The sequence below is a fragment of the Aquila chrysaetos genome (assembly GCF_900496995.4).
Source record: "Aquila chrysaetos chrysaetos chromosome W unlocalized genomic scaffold, bAquChr1.4 W_unloc_2, whole genome shotgun sequence".
In the NCBI taxonomy this organism is placed as follows: Eukaryota; Metazoa; Chordata; class Aves; order Accipitriformes; family Accipitridae; genus Aquila; species Aquila chrysaetos.
In genome coordinates, this window is record NW_024470322.1 from 3,083,853 (window position 1) to 3,102,447 (window position 18,595).

General features: G+C 39.2%; 1 protein-coding gene across 4 annotated transcripts in view; it reads right to left on the bottom strand.

Moving 5' to 3' along the window:
* The window catches only part of LOC121232945 (tyrosine-protein kinase Fer-like), a 216,201-nt gene that overhangs the window by 148,171 nt on the left and 49,435 nt on the right, over positions 1-18,595 (bottom strand). For all 4 annotated transcript variants that reach the window (XR_005931770.1, XM_041121461.1, XM_041121462.1 and 1 more), the window contains 4 exons: positions 16,203-16,386; positions 10,000-10,137; positions 8,606-8,725; positions 3,347-3,469 (listed from right to left, as the gene is read on the bottom strand). Coding sequence is in view for 3 of the 4 variants with exons in the window: in XM_041121461.1 (XP_040977395.1) it covers positions 3,347-3,469; positions 8,606-8,725; positions 10,000-10,137; positions 16,203-16,386 (565 nt within the window). In the remaining variant the exon portion in view is untranslated. The remainder of the gene's footprint in view (positions 1-3,346; positions 3,470-8,605; positions 8,726-9,999; positions 10,138-16,202; positions 16,387-18,595) is intronic.

Consider the following 18,595-nt stretch of genomic DNA (forward strand, 5'->3'; position numbering starts at 1 on the left):
GAAATAGACATATTCTGAATGCACTACAGGCCAAACGTCATGGATGTCAAGAGATTGTTTCTTCACAAAGTGATCCTGAGTTAGATGATTATTCAAGTAGGTTCCAAAATAAGGGAACACTCTGTTATAAAATCCTTGTTGGCAGGAAAAGATAAAAAGTCATATCCCTAAATATGTGCATTGCATTAAGTCACAAAAAAAAAAAAAAATATCTGATAATCAGCAGAATGATCATTCATGGGGAAAGGATCAGTATGATGTATGAAGACACAATTGGAGGTCCTGGAAGTGAAGTTTGGCATGAAACTGCAGAAGTTTAAAAGTATCACAAAAAGAAATGAACAATCTCTACTCAAGATAATGTTCTATCGTTTGGTCTTCATTATGAGAGAGAAAAAAGAAAAAAGATCTCCCTGTGAAAATGATGTCCTTCCACTATCAGCAAGGCTTTGGTGAATACACAACATCAGCTAAAATTAAAACACCCCAAACTCTGAATGGTTACAGCACACCATGATCCAGAGATAATAAGACGGATCCTGCATGTTAAAAGACATGAACTGTTCTCTTTCCTGAACTGTGGCAAGATGTGCACCAGGTCATCCGCTGAAAAGTATCTGAAACACTAAATATTTTCAGTTTGCCAAAATCACATGTATAATGTTCCCTGTTCCATCTATGCATGGAGAAGTAGCCCCTATAAAATTCTTTAGCTGTTGCTTCCATCAATGCAAACTTTATGGTCCTTGTGGCTAAAAAGAGCTACTATCAACCTCACAGAGTAAGATCTTGTGTGAAGAGTCCTTGTGAGACCAGATCAGGGCAACAGATTGGAAAGTGGTTATTTGGTTTATATGGCAAGGTTTTGGCAGCTGGGAGGCTGCAGGTGTGACCTCTGTGAGAAGACCAACATGAGGCACCAAAAAATGCTGTGGTGGATTGACCCCATCTGTCAGCCAAACACCCACCCTGCCTCTTGCCCACTCTACTCTCCTACAGGATGGGGAGAAAATGGAAGGAAGATGAGAAGACCCATGAATCTAGATAATGACAGTTTAATAGGGAATGCAAAAGCTGCATGCACCAGCAAAGCAAAAAGAGGAATTCATCCACTGCTTCCCATTGGCAGGCCTGGAAAACAGGGCCTCAGCACACGTAATGGTTGCTTGGGAAGACAAACGCCATAACCACGAATGTCTCCCCTTCCTCCTTTCCCTGAGCTTTTATTGCTGAGCACAACATCATGTGGTATGGAATATCCCTTTGGTCAGTTTGTTTCAGCTGTCCTGGCTACGTCCCCTCCCAACCTCTTGCCCACCCCCACCCATCTGGGCTTTGGGGGGGGAGAGAGAAAGCCTTGATGCTGTGCAAGCGCTGTTCAGCAATAGCCAAAACATTGGTGTATTATGAACACTGTTCTAGCCACAAATGCAAAGCACAGTACTATATGGACTGCTATGAGGAAAGTTAACTCCATCCTAGTCAGACCTAGTATACGCTGCAAAGTCATTCAATAGCTCAGAACTGGTGGTGCTGAGGCTGTGTCAGAAAGAAGTGAGCTGAAGTCCAAACCAGTTTAAGTGAAGAGACAGAAAACATAATTTTGCAGACTTGACCTTCATTTTGCCCAGATAAAGCAGAACCAGGGTAGATTTCCTCAGCACTGAAGGGCTAGCCTCAGCATCTTGCATGAGACTCAACAATAACAGACTCTAAAGCTCTTGAATTTGGAGGTGACCTCCTCGCTTTCTTCCATGAAGAGACTTGCATTAAAGCTCTTTGAAGGTGCCAAACTCACAGCCAAGCAATCTGACTTGATCAGCCCATCCACCAGCAGGATGACCTCTGCCTCAAGAGGCAAGCTTTCATTCATCACTCAACTGCCCTTGCCTTTGACCTTGCTTTGCAGTGTTGAGGCTGGTGCTATATCATGTGACAGCAGTCAAGAATAAGCAACAGTTGATTGAGACCTTCTAGGGACCATAAGTACTTGTATAAGAAGAGCTAAACAATCAAAAATGTCCTGGTCATTCTTCAGTGCAGTTAAAAATGTAAATGGGGTCTGTTGGTGGAAGACATAACCAATGCCAAAAGAGAATGGGTGATTTCAAGGAAACTTATGTCTTACACCTAGAAATCTAAGCCAGATCCCATGCTTTTTAAAAAGACCCACAGATACAGCTGGAGTCTACACTGAGATCATCTCTTCAAAAATACAAACATCTGCTACAGGATCAAAGGAGCCTACCTACAGCAGGAAAGGCAGGGATAGAAAACCACTTTCAGAGAGATATAACAGACAACAAAATAATACTGAAGAAACATTCCTAAGGAAAAAGCAGCATGAGGGAGAAACAAAGACATAATGCTTAAAATACCCACAAAACTCTCATATTTCAAAGCATTTATCCTTTAAGCTATATGCAGCAAAGAAGGTAGGTCAAGAATTGAAAAATAGGAAAATATACATACTGTGAGTATATGTGTAGACTATCAAAGAAAGAACAGGAAATCATCAAATCAAAACAATTACACATACATATAAAGTTTCATATATGAATAAAATACTACTCAATGTATCAAGTTACAAGATGCCTTCAGCAAAGAGCTTAGAAGTCTTTTTCAATGAAGACAGAATTATCTGAGGACTTGCATTCCACTTCACTGGTATTGCAAACCAATATTTATGTCCAAGTTTGTAAGATTCTGACTGATCACAACAAGAATTGGAAAAACATCACTACAGACAGAAGTTATTTATCTGTTGTTATAACTTCAGTTTAGACTGTGATGTGAAATTTAATCAGAGTTAGAAAAAAGACCAATGATCTTGATCAAAAAATATTATTTATAATGTATGTTTATTTGTGGCACTGTAAGATATCAATTAATCCCTCATCTTCATTATTTACTATTCAGTATTACAAGGTGTTGGTTCTACATTATTGCATAAGAAAGTTTACATCTTGCATATGGCTCTGAAAAGTCTTTCATAAAATCATATCTATACAATGAACTGTCAGAGAGACAATCTGAATTGACTCCTTTTGTTCCATCAAGCTGAAGTTACACTGCTAACCAAAGGTCTAGTTCTTGAGCCATCCCAATAGTATGACAATTAAACTAAATTAAAGGAGCTGCTCGGTTCTCTAATTAATTAGGATCTGGAGTGGGGAAGGTTTATTTAAGACATGGGAAATTAACTTTTTGTTGTCATTGATAATAATAATTTCTCACTAAAGCAAAACAATGTTAGTGCAGATTATTTAATATTTAAGTCTTAGGAACTGCATTATACACAAATTTATCTCAAATTATTATATTTTGATATTTTAATTATACTTACTCTGATGTTTTTTCACAAGTCTTAGAGGACTCTTCTAATTTTTTCTCTAGTTCCAACACAAGTTTCTCTTTGCTCAGAAGTGTCTGCTGTGTCTGAATCAATTCTTCTATTAATGTTTTTAACCTGTAATATATACATTTCAGAAATCTGTTATGCATACACAAACCGAACATATTTGGAAACTTTTTTTTTTTCCTAAAGATGAAAAGGAGCATTAGTCTTCAAAGTATGTTATTTGCTGGTCATTGGCCTTTTTTGTGGCTGTACCTTTATATTATATTATTAACCTATGTTATTACAGAATCCATACTAGATTGTGGATACATACAAAGTTACAGAATGATCTGCTGCCTGCATTCTCTAGAATGCATGATGTTATGTAGATTAATGCTGCCTTAATATATTGCTAATTCATGAGTAGTTATATGAAAAATGAAAGCCTTCAGACTGTTGAAGTACACATTAAATACGTACAATCAGTAGTTGTGATGTATTAATCTCTAGAAATAATAAAACCAGAATCATTGCAAGTTAAAACAATACTTTTTAGTATAAGAGTGATCTGTATATTCTTCTCTATATGATTAACTTTTTTAAAGCCACACAGTTTTTGGTAATGGTAAGTCCAAAATAAAGATAAAATTTGTACAAGAATACTCAACATTAACTGAGAAACTGTTATTGCACATTAAAACCACTACTGACACTTTGCAATTATACTAGCAAACATTCCAATAGCAAAAAAAGTCAACAAATGTAAAATGAGACTTTGCGATATAATTCTCAATCAACTCTACATAAAGCAGATAAAAAGCTTGCATATCAAAAAATATACTTTGACTTCAAGCAATTGCTAAGCTGGGAGAATAATTTAAAAAATATCCTTTCCTTCTTGGCATTCATCTATCCATCTTCAGGTATCTTACTCTGTTTCCCCTGTATTTTCAAGCACAATTTCAACAAAAAGGTATTATAGTAAAGAGTTGAACAAAGATAAAATACATATAGTACTTGATACTGCACAGATCAATTGCCCAAAACTGTTCCAGTTTGGGGAGTGTCAGAGGTTTATTCTGTTATGCTTTTCAGAATATCTCAATATTAGTCTATGATACTCATCAATGTTTATCAGGAGACACCCCATCTCTCTCATTACTTACAAAAGTTCCCTAATAAACACTGACTTTTAACTACCTCTCTCTGTCAAATCTTTATTCATAAATATAAACTTACCTGAAAACGTAAAACTGAGCCAGTTTTCTCATCACTTATCCTTAGAATATATTTTATCAAAACCTTCAGTAATGCATGTAAAGTTGTCATTCTTCTCATATACTCAAAAAAACTATTGATTTGACCAAAAATTATTGATTCTGGATTAACATATATCTTCTAATCCATTCAATGTCTGGGAAATAAACCCAGTATATGTATTAGATTTATTATATTTGCTAGATACTGAAGGTAGTTTTCCTCTGCAGAAACATAATGATGTAGTATTTTGAAGATCCAAGGCCATGATCTCAACTCTGAAGATCAACAATCAAATTCCTATTGTTTCAGAACATACAGAATGGATCTTTAAAAAGCCATCATCTATCAATAAAGGATGTAATACACTGACCTTACTTGAGAATATCTAGTCAATGCACAATAAGTTGATGCAAGCATGTTATATTTTTCTAGTAGTTTTAAAGCAAGACTATAGCAAAAGCTACCTAAAAAGCAGTTGACAAGGTATATCAAGCAAAAGCAGTTAAAGAAAACTAAGCAGTCATAAGAGGAAGGGTTCTTGCTTGTATTAAAAACAATTAAAAAAAGAAGAAATAGGATAATAATAGTCAGTTTTTACAGTGCCAGGAGATAACTAGTAGAAGTCCACAAAAATCTGCACTGCTTAATATGTTCATAATAACTGAGATAAAACAACAATTTAAAAAGTGACAAAGAATGCTGATAGAACAAAGTTATTTGAGGTAGCAAAGGAAGGGGCTGAATGTGAATAATGCACAAAGATTTTTCTGAATCTTAAGAGAATCAGTAACTGGACTGCCATTTAGAAGATTAATCTCAATGTGTATTAAAATAAACAAATATACAAGGGGGAAAACAATCCAAAACTTTATACAATGAATGGCTCTAAGCTGACCGTTACCACTAAGAAATGAGATCTTGGGTTACAACAGACTATTCCATGGAAACACTGGCTTGATACTCAACAGTGGTCAGAAAAATCAAACAGAAGGATTCTCTAGGATTTGTTAAAAATTAAGCAGAATGAGAACATAGGAAACCTCAATATGCCTCTCTCTAATCTATGTATCTGGATTATCTGTGCAATTCTGGTCATTTATCTCAAAAACAATACAATAACCTTGAAAACATTCAAAGAAAGATAACAAGCTTAATAAAAGATAAGAAGTTTTGGGAAAGGAAGGACTAAAGCTAAAGACTTTGCTTTGAAAAAAAAGATGACAGAACAGGAGTATGATAAAAGTTTATATCATAAATGGGGTGGAAAGGAGTACATTGTTCCTATTGTCTTCCAAAACAAGAGCTTAGAGTCATAAAATGAAACTAGGAAGTAACAGGTCCACATAATGTTAACTTAATCTTTGGAATTCCTTGACCTAAGACTGTGGACAATAGTTAGTTACACATATTGAAACTGACTAGACAAATTCATGAAAGAAAAATACATCTAAGGCTATTACAAACAAATATTACTTCTGGCTCAAAAAAAATTCTAATCCGCAAATTATGGGAGGCTGAGAGAACATTCTGGGGAATGCACGCACATCCTGTTCTTGTTCTCCTCCCTAGACTTTCCCTTTAGGCTAATGTCAGAGAGAAGAAAGTTGGCTAGGTCAATCTTTGGTCTGACCTAATATAGGCTCATTTGCTCAAAGGCCCTAATATAATCTCTACCAGAAAGTGGACATACAACAACACTTCAAAGAGCTATTTGATTCCTGTTCCAAAAATAAAATCACACCATAAAATTTCTCTCTCAAATGTATCAAAGAATTTAAAGTGCATGAATATAAGCTTTGTAACAGGACACACTTGTATTGAAAAAAATTATATTTATGCAAATATGAAGATACTTATTTACAAACACAAGTTTCATCAAAATCATTTGCTAAAGAAGCAGCATTTAAGCTGTTTTGCTTAGACATGCTGATGACTTATTTCTAAACACTGGGACATTGAAGACAAGCCAAACAAGAAGTTATTTCTGGTTTTGAGCTATGGAAGGTAGAATCTTATAAAAATTGTAAGACCATTCAAAAGGGAGATTTAGTATATTTTTTTTCCTTGTAACTGTGCTGAAGTACAGCTAGCTGTACAACATATACATAGTTTATGCAGGAATAATCTCGATTTAGTAATGATGCAGAATATATTATAAACAGAAAAATGTTTAAAGAGGAGGGAGGGGCTTTATTCATTAATGGACCTTTTCATAAGAAAGATGAAGCTGTTTTGGGACTGAGGAGGAGTCTGACAAAGAAAGCTGAGACATTATATAAAAGAGGTTATTTCAATACCTATTTAAGAATAAATTTATGAAAAATATTTAGATCGCATAAGAAAAACAGAGGACAACTAATGACCTTGAAAAAGAATGAACAAAATGCAGAGAATCTTAGTAGTGTTGAGGAAACATAGGGCTTAGAATAATTTACAGAAGACACACTGTAATGTATTTACATTTGAAATGTCTCACTTCTATACGTTCTCACTATTATTTTGGTTTTAATAAAAGTCTGCATGAAACAAAGGTCATAGTTTGATTAAGCAGACAAATTGAAAAAAAATACAGATTTCTTATTTGGATCAGTTATACATTGTAAAGAAAAACCTCAAATAAGTCAGACTGAAATATATTACAGACAAAAACCATAATCTACTAACGAATTATTAATTTACCATTTTATATTGCTTATAATTAATTTTTGCAATCTCAAAAGTGACTGCATCAGAACATTTTATGGCAAAAGATGAGATTGACAAGATAATAACCTCAGCAGTAGATTTGTTCCCCAGTAACAACTGATTAAAGTTGGTGTCGTGGTTTAACCCCAGCTGGCAACTAAGCACCACGCAGCCACTCGCTCACTCCCCCCACAATGGGATGGGGGAGAGAATCAGAAGGGTAAAAGTGAAAAAAACTCTTGGATTGAGATAAAGACAGTTGAATAGGTAAAGCAAAAGCTGCACGCACAAGCAAAGCAAAACAAGGAATTCATTCACTACTTCCCATCGGCAGGCAGGTGTTCAGCCATCTCCAGGAAAGCAGGGCTCCATCATGCGTAATGGTTACTTGGGAAGACAAACGCCATCACTCCGAACGTCCCCTCTTCCTTCTTCTTCCCCCAGCTTTATATGCTGAGCATGACGTCATATGGTATGGAATATCCCTTTGGTCTGTTGGGGTCAGCTGTCCCAGCTGTGTCCCCTCCCTACTTCTTGTACACCCCCAGCCTACTCGCTGGTGGGGTAATGTGAGAAGCAGAAAAGGCCTTGACTCTGTGTAAGCACTGCTCAGCAATAACGAAAACATCCCTGTATTATCAACACTGTTTTCAGCACAAATCCAAAACACAGCCCCATACAAGCTACTATGATGAAAATTAACTCTATCCCAGCCAAAACCAGTACAGTTGGGGAAATTAATAAAAAGATAAACCTACACAATAGATTTACAAAATATGTAGAGGTAGTTTATCACCCTGAACAGCTAAAAGTTCCATGAAATGTAATACAACAGCTACATCTATGTTAGCAGATTAATACATATTAAAGGTTATAACAGTGAATAAGAATTTTCTTTGGAAAACAAAAGAAGAACACCTAGTTGGCAATCAGGAAATCACTGACTACATCACTATACTCAATGGCTTCAAAGACAGATTTCAGTATTTTTCCTAGAATACTGAATGTGGAAGCACCTTTGAGAAAATTATTAAGTTCCCAAAGAGAATTCATGATGGATTTGGGGCACCGTAAAAATTAACTGGGGAGGAGGAGAGACTAGATCGAAAGTTCAGGCAAGTGCTGGTTTTTTGGGTTGGGGGGAGTATTTTGTGCAAAGGAACAATAAATAGTGCAATACACAAGAGTCTATACCTTAAAAACATTATTTCAGAAACTGGACCTTAAAAGTCAGGATACAGCTATGCAATGAGCTGATTGAGTTTAGACATCATGTTTGACAGAATTTCTAAAGGAATATAGTTTTTAAAGAAAACTTACGTGACTTGTAAACTTTCTGCTGTTAGATTATTCCACATGATCTCATTAGCTTGAAGGTTTTCATTTTCTTCGAGTAAAGACATATCAAATTCTATTGCTTGTTCAGCAACTTCTGATGACCTAATTTAGCAAATAAAAGTTATATTTGCAAAATTAACATGTATCTTTAAGTAGATCATAAAGAAAATTGTTTTGGTTTGAATTATTAATAACTAGAATATAGTTAAAATTACATATGAAATAAAAGTAAAAACAAACAATAGGATATATATTCTTTTTCCTCTAAATAAAGGACACAGTCTTAAAAACATACCAGAGAACAAAATAGAATATAATTCTTTGAATTAAGATCACAACATAATCAAGGTTTTCAGGGGGTAACTATTTGCATGGATCCACTCTTAGCTGATCCAGCTATAAATCTGCATGACAATTATCAATTTGCACATTAATAACAAAGGATGATGCAAGAAGTCCTAGGACTATCCACTTATGTACCAATATGAAATATCAGTTCAATAACCAGCAAATAAAGTTTATTTTTTCAATTAAAAACTTTCTTGCAAAATGCATCCAAATACACACTAAATTAGCTCACACTGAATCTGGGTTGTCATGTGTCCAAAGAAGAGCAACGAAGCTAGTGAAAGGTCTAGAGAACAAGTCCTATGAGGAGCAGCTGAGGGAATTGGGGCTGTTTAGTCTGGAGAAAAGGAGGCTGAGGGGAGACCTTGTTGCTCTCTACAACTACCTGAAAGGAGGTTGTAGCAAGGTGGGTGTTGGTCTCTTCTCCCAAGTAACAAGTGATAGGATAAGAGGAAACGGCCTCAAGTTGTGCCAGGGGAGGTTTAGATTGGATATTAGGAAAAATTTCTTCACTGAAAGGGTTGTCAAGCATTAGAACAGGCTGCCCAGGGAGGTGGTTGAATCACCATCCCTGGAGGCATTTAAAAGACGTGTAGACGTGGCGCTTGGGGACATGGTTTAGTGGTGGACTTGGCAGTGTTAGGTTTATGGTTGGACTGGATGATCTTAAAGGTCTTTTCCAACCTTAATGATTCTATGATTCTATGATTCTATGTATAGTCTGCTGCCAGTACCAAAGTTATGGCTCTTCACATGCAATAATAGTAATTGGAATTCTGTTTTTCTAGAGACAGCCAAAGAGATGGATGATTGAAGAAACAGTCAGATTAAAAACCTGACATTCAGACAACTTTCTGTACATGTAGGTGGAACAGCTTTTCAAATTAGGACAATGGTTTACAAATAACAATTTAAAAAGAACCAAACAGAAACAAATACAACTCTGATCACTTTAGCAGTGTTGTAGTTTAATAGAATTTTTCCTCGAGAAGAAACATGAACATGTACACCAAGATGAAAACTTATACCTATGAGTATCTATGAAGTCATTATACTCAGAGTTAGGATCTATCCATTCAACAGAGGTCTGGATCTCTTTATGGACATTCGCAATCTCTTCTGTTACAAGACTGGTGATCTGGCTATATTCATCCAAGATTCCTTTTCTAGAGAGAAAAAAAACCCACTATAGTGTATAACATGGCACTGAAGGCATAGATGGCATTGACGATGCTTCAAACTCTCAATTTTCTGTTAGTACAAACTCGTTTCAACTGGCTAAAAAGGGAGAAAAAAAAAAAAAAAAGACCATATATTACTCAAAGAAATAACAGATCAATTGTGACCTCTTCTTTACAGATTTGCTATGAGTAGAGAAGTCTCCAAGACCATGCTCCTTATACTAATTACAGTGCATCTACATATAGTGTAGTGAAACTAAAGCTGTAGAGATTACAGGGAAAAGGAATGTATACAGCTCATTGATGACACCCTTCTTTATGACCAGAAAACTTATGCTAGCTATCATTTATACTGAAGCTTTTCATGTTCTCTTGACTGACAAAATAAGTATATTCTGACATATGATAAAATGAATCAAAAAATAGTCAGTGTGCATTTCCTTTAAGATCTGGCTTTCTCCATTGCTTTAACTGTTCTCTTTCATATCTTCATTTTATTATTTGGTCATTAGGGCAAAAATAAGCATAAATCACAAGTTTGCATATATTTACAAGAAGAAATAAAATCAAACAAAAAGCTGACATGAGAAAGTACAAGCCATCTAGCCTAATGACCTGCCCCCAACAGTGGGCAAAAGCAAGCAATTAGGGAATGGCCAAAGAAAAGAATAAGTGATATTTTACCACTACATTTAATAGCATCCAGTGATATTTCCCCAGAATACCTTCCTACTCTCTTTAAGTTTTAGCTTTCCATAAATAGCCCTTCATAATCATTTCCTATTTCATTTTTTTTTTTGACAAACTTCTTGGCTTGCCAGGTTCTGAAGCATGGTGAAGTGTTTTTTTAAATACTGATGAATTTTGACCAACCCAGAGGAACGTGCAGAAAAAAAAGTATCAGCAGATTTTTCCTGGATAAGATCTCAAGTTATGTTTCTTTTATAAAAAACATTATTTGCTTGTATTTCTTCAGTACTTTTTCTAAGGAGAAAACAGACAAGAGAATTCATTAATGTCAACTACAGCAATGCCAGATCTAAAAGAAATGGAATCTATGTTAATTACTAAAAAAAAAATAGTGATGTTAATATATGCTTCAAGTTTACCAAACTAATTGATTTGCAAAACCAACATTATTAACGAAGTATATTTCACACAGATAGCCACACCAACCCCTACACTTGTAATCACCATCTCCTTTCGTAGAACTAAGCCCAAAGATATTAGACAGCAGTAATTTTCCAATAAATTCAGATCTCACTGAAAATGTTTATTTAGTGACAAGAATATTTTTACAGGTTTTTCTTTCAAAGATGACAAAGCAAATTGGGTTCAATAGGTTCTTGTTCAATGATAAAACTCTTCAGTGAATTATCATAATTCACGATTATGAAAAATCACATTAATTATAGCACACAAATTTAACTGAAGTCTCTTGCTGTGATTTTACATACAAAATTAAGATTAAAAGGACTGTGCAGAGACTACTATAGAGGTCCATTTCATTTACATACCTGCACCAGAATCAAAGGGAGCAATGATACTTCATGAGGCAGTTAATATTGTCCGTATCACCTAAGCATATAAAGCATGAAACCCCCAACTCTCCTTCATTTCCTATGTGCTGAAGTCAAGATGAATGTAGACTTCAGAAAAGGTAAGAAAATGAGATATAGAAGAGTGCCTCCCATCTAAATGAACAATACTTACAAAAAGAGGTAACTACTTTTTTTTTTAGTAAGTGATTTACAAGCAATACATTTAATTGCAGTCCTCGGAACATCTTAGAGAAAGACCTACAGAGCAGTCTCCCAAACCAACTCATATTCTTCAGGAAAGTCAAAGAGGCAGCATGGTGGTTACAAATCAGAAAAGATAGCTTAGAGTCCTCATTGACAATTCTCCGAGATATCAGTTTGCACATCTTCATTACTGATGTGGAGAATGATCTTTCAGAAAAAGGTAATTGTATTTTTAAGGCTGGATTCCTTACAATGAAATTTCATTTATATGATCCTGCTATTTGCACACACATGAGTAACCATGCATCTGTCTGGCGCTCCTCCCAAATGACTTTCATAGAATCATAGAATCATTTAGGTTGGAAAAGGCCTTTAAGATCATCAAGTCCAACCATCAACCATGCCCACTAAACCATGTCCTGAAGTGCCACGTCTACGAGCTTTTTGAATACCTGCAGTGGTGACTCAACCACTTCCCTGGGCAGCCTGTTCCAATGCCTGACAACCCTTTTGGTGAAGAAATTTTTCCTAATATCCAATCTAAACCTCCTCTGGTACAACTTGAGGCCATTTCCTCTCGTCCTATCACTAGTTACTTGATAGAAGAGACCAGCACCCACCTCACTACAACCTCCTTTCGGGTAGTTGTAGAGAGCAACAAGGTCTCCCCTCAGCCTCCTTTTCTCCAGACTAAACAACCCCAGTTCCCTCAGCCACTCCTCATAAGACTTGTGCTCCAGGCCCTTCATCAGCTTCGTTGCCATTCTCTGGACACGTTCCAGCACCTCAATGTCTTTCCTGTAGTGAGGGGCCCAAAACTGAACACAGTACTCAAGGTGCAGCCTCACCAGTGCCAAGTACAGGGGAACAATCACTTCCCTGCTCCTGCTGGCCACACTAGTTCTGATGCAGGCCAGCACGCCGTTGGCCTTCTTGGCCACCTGGGCACCCTGCTAGCTCATATTCAGCCGGCTGTCAACCTGCACCCCCAGGTCTTTTTCTGCCAGGCAGCTTTCCAGCCACTCTTCCCCAAGCCTGTAGCATTGTATGGGATTGTTGTGACTGAAGTGCAGGACCCGGCACTTGGCCTTGTTGAACCTCATACAATTGACCTCGGCCCATTGATCCAGTCTGTCCAGATCTCTCTGTAGAGCCTTCCTACTCTCGAGCAGATCAACCCTCCCTCCCAACTTGGTGTCATCCGCAAACTTACTGAGGGTGCACTCGATCCCCTCGTCAGGATCATTGATAAAGATATTAAAGAGAACTGGCCCCAAAACTGAGCCCTGGGGAACACCACTTTTGACCCGCCACCAACTGGATTTAACTCCATTCACCACAACCCTCTCTGGGCTCGGCCATCCAGCCAGTTTTTTTACCCAGCGAAGAGTACACTTGTCTAAGCCATGAGCCGCCAGCTTCTCAAGGAGTATGCCATGAGAGACAGTGTCAAAGGCCTTACTGAAGTCCAGGTAGACAACATCCACAGCCTTCCCCTCATCCACTAGGTGGATCACCTGGTCATAGAAGGAGATCAGGTTGGTCAAGCAGGACCTGCCTTTCATGAACCCATGCTGGCTGGGCCTGATCCCCTGCTTGTCCTGCACATGCCATGTGAGCGCACTCTAGATGAACCGCTCCATAATCTTCCCCAGTACCGAGGTCAGGCTGACAGGCCTGTAGTTCCCCGGATCCTCCCTCTGACCCTTCTTGTAAATGGGTGTCACATTGGCAAGCCTCCAGTCCTCTGGGACCTCCCCTGTTGACCAGGACTGCTGATAAATGATGGAGAGTGGCTTGGCAAGCTCCTCCACCAGCTCCCTCAGTACTCTCGGATGGATCCCATCTGGTCCCATAGACTTGTGAGTGTCCAGGTGGCATAGCAGGTCACTAACTATTTCCTCCTGGATTATGGGGGGTATATTCTGCTCTCTGTCCCTGCCTTCCAGCTCAGGGGTCTGAGTACCCTGAGGATAACTGGTCTCACTATTAAAGACTGAGGCAAAGAAGGCATTAAGTACCTCAGCCTTTTCCTCATCTTTGGTGGCAATATTCCCCTCTGCATCCAATAAAGGATGGATATTCTCCTTGGCTCTCTTACTGTTGTTTGTCGCACTTTCTCCGCTGTGACAATCTAGGGAAAATGACACATCGCCAGGGACTCGCCCTGGGGAGAAAACGGACCAACACAGATACTGTGGATCAAACGATTTCTCCGTTTATTAACTGCGCAACACTCGGTTATATATGTTTCTAGTGTCTACTCACACATAAGCCATTTGTTGATTGGTTAACATGTGCCGTTCATGTGCTTAAACAATAGTCTAATTGGATAAAGTCCTCTAATCACGCGAATAGTTTCCTCCACCTGCATGCTGTCTTGCACTCTGTCTTCAGTCACATCGCCCTCCTGTTATGTCACGTACGCCTGACCTTGTTTTACTTTTTGTGCATTCTTCAGCAAGCTCATAATAATTGTGCCTTTGTGCAGTTAGTAAACTTACAACAACAGATGTGCCTTGTGCAGTTTCCTTCGTCCTCCCACAATTTTTCCCACAAATTCTCCCACAGTTGTTAACATATTTGTAAAGACATTTTTTGTTGTCTCTTACGACAGTGGCCAGATTGAGTTCTAGCTGAGCTTTTGCCTTTCTAATTTCCTCTCTGCATGACCTAACAAGATCCCTGTACTCTTCCTGAGTTGCCTGCCCTTTCTTCCAAAGATGGTAAACTCTCCTTTTTTTCCTGAGTCCCAGCAAAAGCTCCCTGTTCAGCCAGGCCAGCTGTCTTCCCCAGCGGTTCGTCTTGCGGTGCATGGGAATAGCCTGCTCCTGAGCCTTTAAGATTTCCTTCCTGAAGAATGTCCAGCCTTCCTGGACCCCTTTGCCCTTCAGGACTGTCTCCCAAGGGACTCTCTCAACCAGTGTCCTGAACAGGCCAAAGTTTGCCCTCTGGAAGTCCATAGTAGTGGTTTTGCTAACCCCCTTCCTTACCTCACCAAGAATCGAGAATTCTATCATTTCATGGTCACTAAGCCCGAGACGGCCTCCGACCACCACATATCCCACCAGTCCTTCCCTGTTTGTAAACAGTAGGTCCAGCGAGGCTCCTCCCCTGGTAGGCTCACCTACCAGCTGTGTCAGGAAGTTATCTTCCACACACTCCAGGAACCTCCTAGGCTCCTTTCAAGACTGTTGGCCATTTTAAACCAAATTGGTTCCCAGCAAATTTCATAAAAATAAGGCTACTGGAGAGGCAACTAACATAGAATAGACTAGACTAGACTAGACTAGACTAGAATAGAATATTTCAGTTGGAAGGGACCTACAACAATCATCTAGTCCAACTGCCTGACCAATTCAGGGCTGACCACGTTAAAGCATGTTAACTTGCCATAGTATTCCAGCTGAAGGAAAGGATAAAGCATAAGATTAACTATAAACACTGCAGTTAATCTCTAAGGTTTTAAAAGTTTTATGGGAAGACAGTCTCACTAAAATGCTTAAGTAACCCCTTAAAACTACTATCTGCATTTATTTGAATAGACTTCTCTATGCACAATTGTTGTCAATGGAAAGATGAAAACAGCTTTTTCATTACTCCTTGATATACAAATAATTGATGAAGGTTTATGTCCTGGTTTCAGCTGGGATAGAGTTAATTGTCTTCCTAGTAGCTGGTACAGTGCTATGTTTTGAGTTCAGTATGTGAAGAATGTTGATAACACTGATGTTTTCAGTTGTTGCTAAGTAGTGTTTAGACTAATGTCAAGGATTTTTCAGCTTCTCATGCCCAGCCAGCGAGAAAGCTGGAGGGGCACAAGAAGTTGGCACAGGACACAGCCAGGGCAGCTGACCCAAAGTGGCCGATGGGGTATCCCATACCATGTGACGTCACATCTAGTATATAAACTGGGGGGAGTGGGGGTGGGGAGATCGCCACTCAGGGATTAACTGGGCGTTGATCGGCAGGTGGTGAGCAATTGCACTGTGCATCATTTGTATATTCCAATCCTTTCATTATTGCTGTTGTCATTTTATTAATGTTACCATTATCATTATTAGTTTCTTCTTTTCTGTTCTATTAAACCGTTCTTATCTCAACCCACGAGTTTTACTTCTTTTCCTGATTCTCTCCCCCATCCCACTGGGTGTGGGGGGGGAATGAGCGAGCAGCTGTGTGGTGCTTAGTTGCTGGCTGGGGTTAAACCACGACAGTTTATTATTTTCTAATAATACTATGAATTAATTAGGAGATTACACAAAAATTGTGGAAATTAGAAATATATAAGAAAATACAGCTTACAGGGCTTTAATCATTTCTTCTTCCATCTTCTGTAGTGAATCAAGTAACAGAGGAAGTGTAGTGTCATAATATTGGTGCTGATGTAGCTGTGCTCCTTTCAGTGCCAATACATATTGATTATGCAACATATGAAGTTTCATAGTGGCTTTATCACACCGATCTTTGGCTTTCTCAGTCTCCTTTCCTGAGAAGAAAGAAAAAAGGAAAATGCATGTGGTGATTTTAAAGTATACAAACATCAGTACTTGTGGTTGACATAAATCTAATAGATTCATGGTAAGTTTGCACTTTGTTCCACAATAATATGTTTACGCTATTTCTCTGAAGAAGCTAAAATTTGACAATTCTCAGGTCACTAGTAAGACCAAATGTCTTAGTGTTCCTATTCAAGATAGAAAAAATGCTGCCTTTCCTCTGAGCAGAAATGTGAGAATACTTTATCTGAAAGTATATGAAAACCATCATCTCCATAAGTATAAAAATAATATAACGATGAAGAATGAAATGAAAACTACTCAAACACAAGTACCACAAATGCTAATCTTTTATCTGTCTCAGAGTAAATAAACATTTTTTAATGAAGAAAAGAAATAATGTCCTACTAGCTCAGACCCATGATCCATTTAGACCAATACTCTGTCTCCAGTAGTGATAGCAGGAACTGCTTTTAGGGAAAGAATGTGTATTGGGTTTACATGGCAAGGTTTTGGTAGCAGGGGGTTACAGGGGTGGGTTCGGTGAGAAGACGCCAGAAGCTTCCCTTATGTCTGATAAATCCAATGCCAGCCGGCTCCAAGATGGACCCGCTGCTGGCCAAGGCTGAGCCAATTAACGATGGTGGTAGCAACTCTGTGATAACACATTTAAGAAGGGGAAAAAGCTGCTGTGCAACAGCAGCCGGGAGAGAGAGGAATGAGAATATGTGAGAGAAACAACTCTGCAGATACCAAGGTCAGTGACGAAGAAGGGGGAGGAGGTGCGCCAGGCACCGGAGCAGAGATTCCCCTGCAGCCCATGGTGAAGACCATGGTGAGGCAGACTGTCCCCCTGCAGCCCATGGAGGTCCACAGTGGAGCAGATATCCACCTGCAGCCCGTGGAGGACCCCACACTGGAGCAGGTGGGTGCCCCCAAAGGAGGCTGTGACCCCGTGGGAAGCCCGTGCTGGAGCAGGCTCCTGGCAGAACCTGTGGCCCCGTGGAGAGAGGAGCCCACACTGGCGCAGGTTTGCTGGCAGGACTTGTGTGACAGTCTGATAAATTATAGTCAATGTCTCAAACATTCATTAAAGAACTTAGGTGGGGAAAATGGCCTCTGTAAAAACGCTGGAGTTTTGTGAACAGGACAATGTGGCCAGAGGAGAGGGACCCACAGAGGGTGGGACTGCGCTTCTCCAAAGCCGCAATTCCTTATCTTAAGTGACCAGGAGAAGGAGCACAGCATATGTGCCTGGAGGAGGGGCCCCCACGGAGGATGGGACTGTGCTTCTATCTTAAGCGGTCATGCCATCAGAAAAAGAGAGGCAACTCCCCAATGAACCCCCTCAAAGCTCACTGACCAATTCCAGAGAACCCCGGGAACGTGAACTGCACGTCGAGACCACCGACTAACACGCTAAAAAAAGAAGGGAGGACGAGTTCTCAGTGCGCACCCTCTGGAACTGGATCTCTAGACTGGCTGGACCAACGCTGGACCCAGGACTGGTGAAACCCTTTTCTTCTCTCTTTCTTTCTTTTCTTTCTTTCTCTCTCTCTCTCCCCCTCTTTTTCTTCTCTCTTTTCCACAGTCCCTACACCTCATCCTTTTAAATACAAACCGTTGACCAAGTCGGGGACTAGGAGTGGATCCAGCTGCCCCTGGGCTTCTCTTTGAGAAGGAGTCCATAAAGCAAGGGGGTCCACTCTGAACCTTGTGACTCAACGGGAGGGCTCTCCATATTTTCTTCTTTGAATTGATCCCCAAATAAGTAAGGCTTACGTATGGTTAGCACGTGTTGTACAGTTCACTGACACAGTTTCATGTTCCTTTTTCTGCTTCTTTTTCTACATCTCCCTTCTCTTTTCAAACAGCAGCTTAATGACATGATGCAAGGTTCATATTGATAAGTTCACTTGTACTTGGGCAAGGTTAGCTTGGCTGAATAAATGTTGATCGTTGTTTGAACTCCCCTGGTGTTGTTTCACCTTAATTCTGACAAAGGAAATCCACGAACCTGAGTTGCTCCAACTTTGGGATGCGGCAACTTGTGACCCCGCAGGGGACCCATGCTGGAGGAGTCTGTTCCTGAAGGACAGCATGCCATGGAAGGGACCCACTCTGGAGCAGATCATGAAGAACTGCAGCCCATGGGAAGGACTCATGTTGGAGAAGTTCATGAAGGACTGACTGCCATGG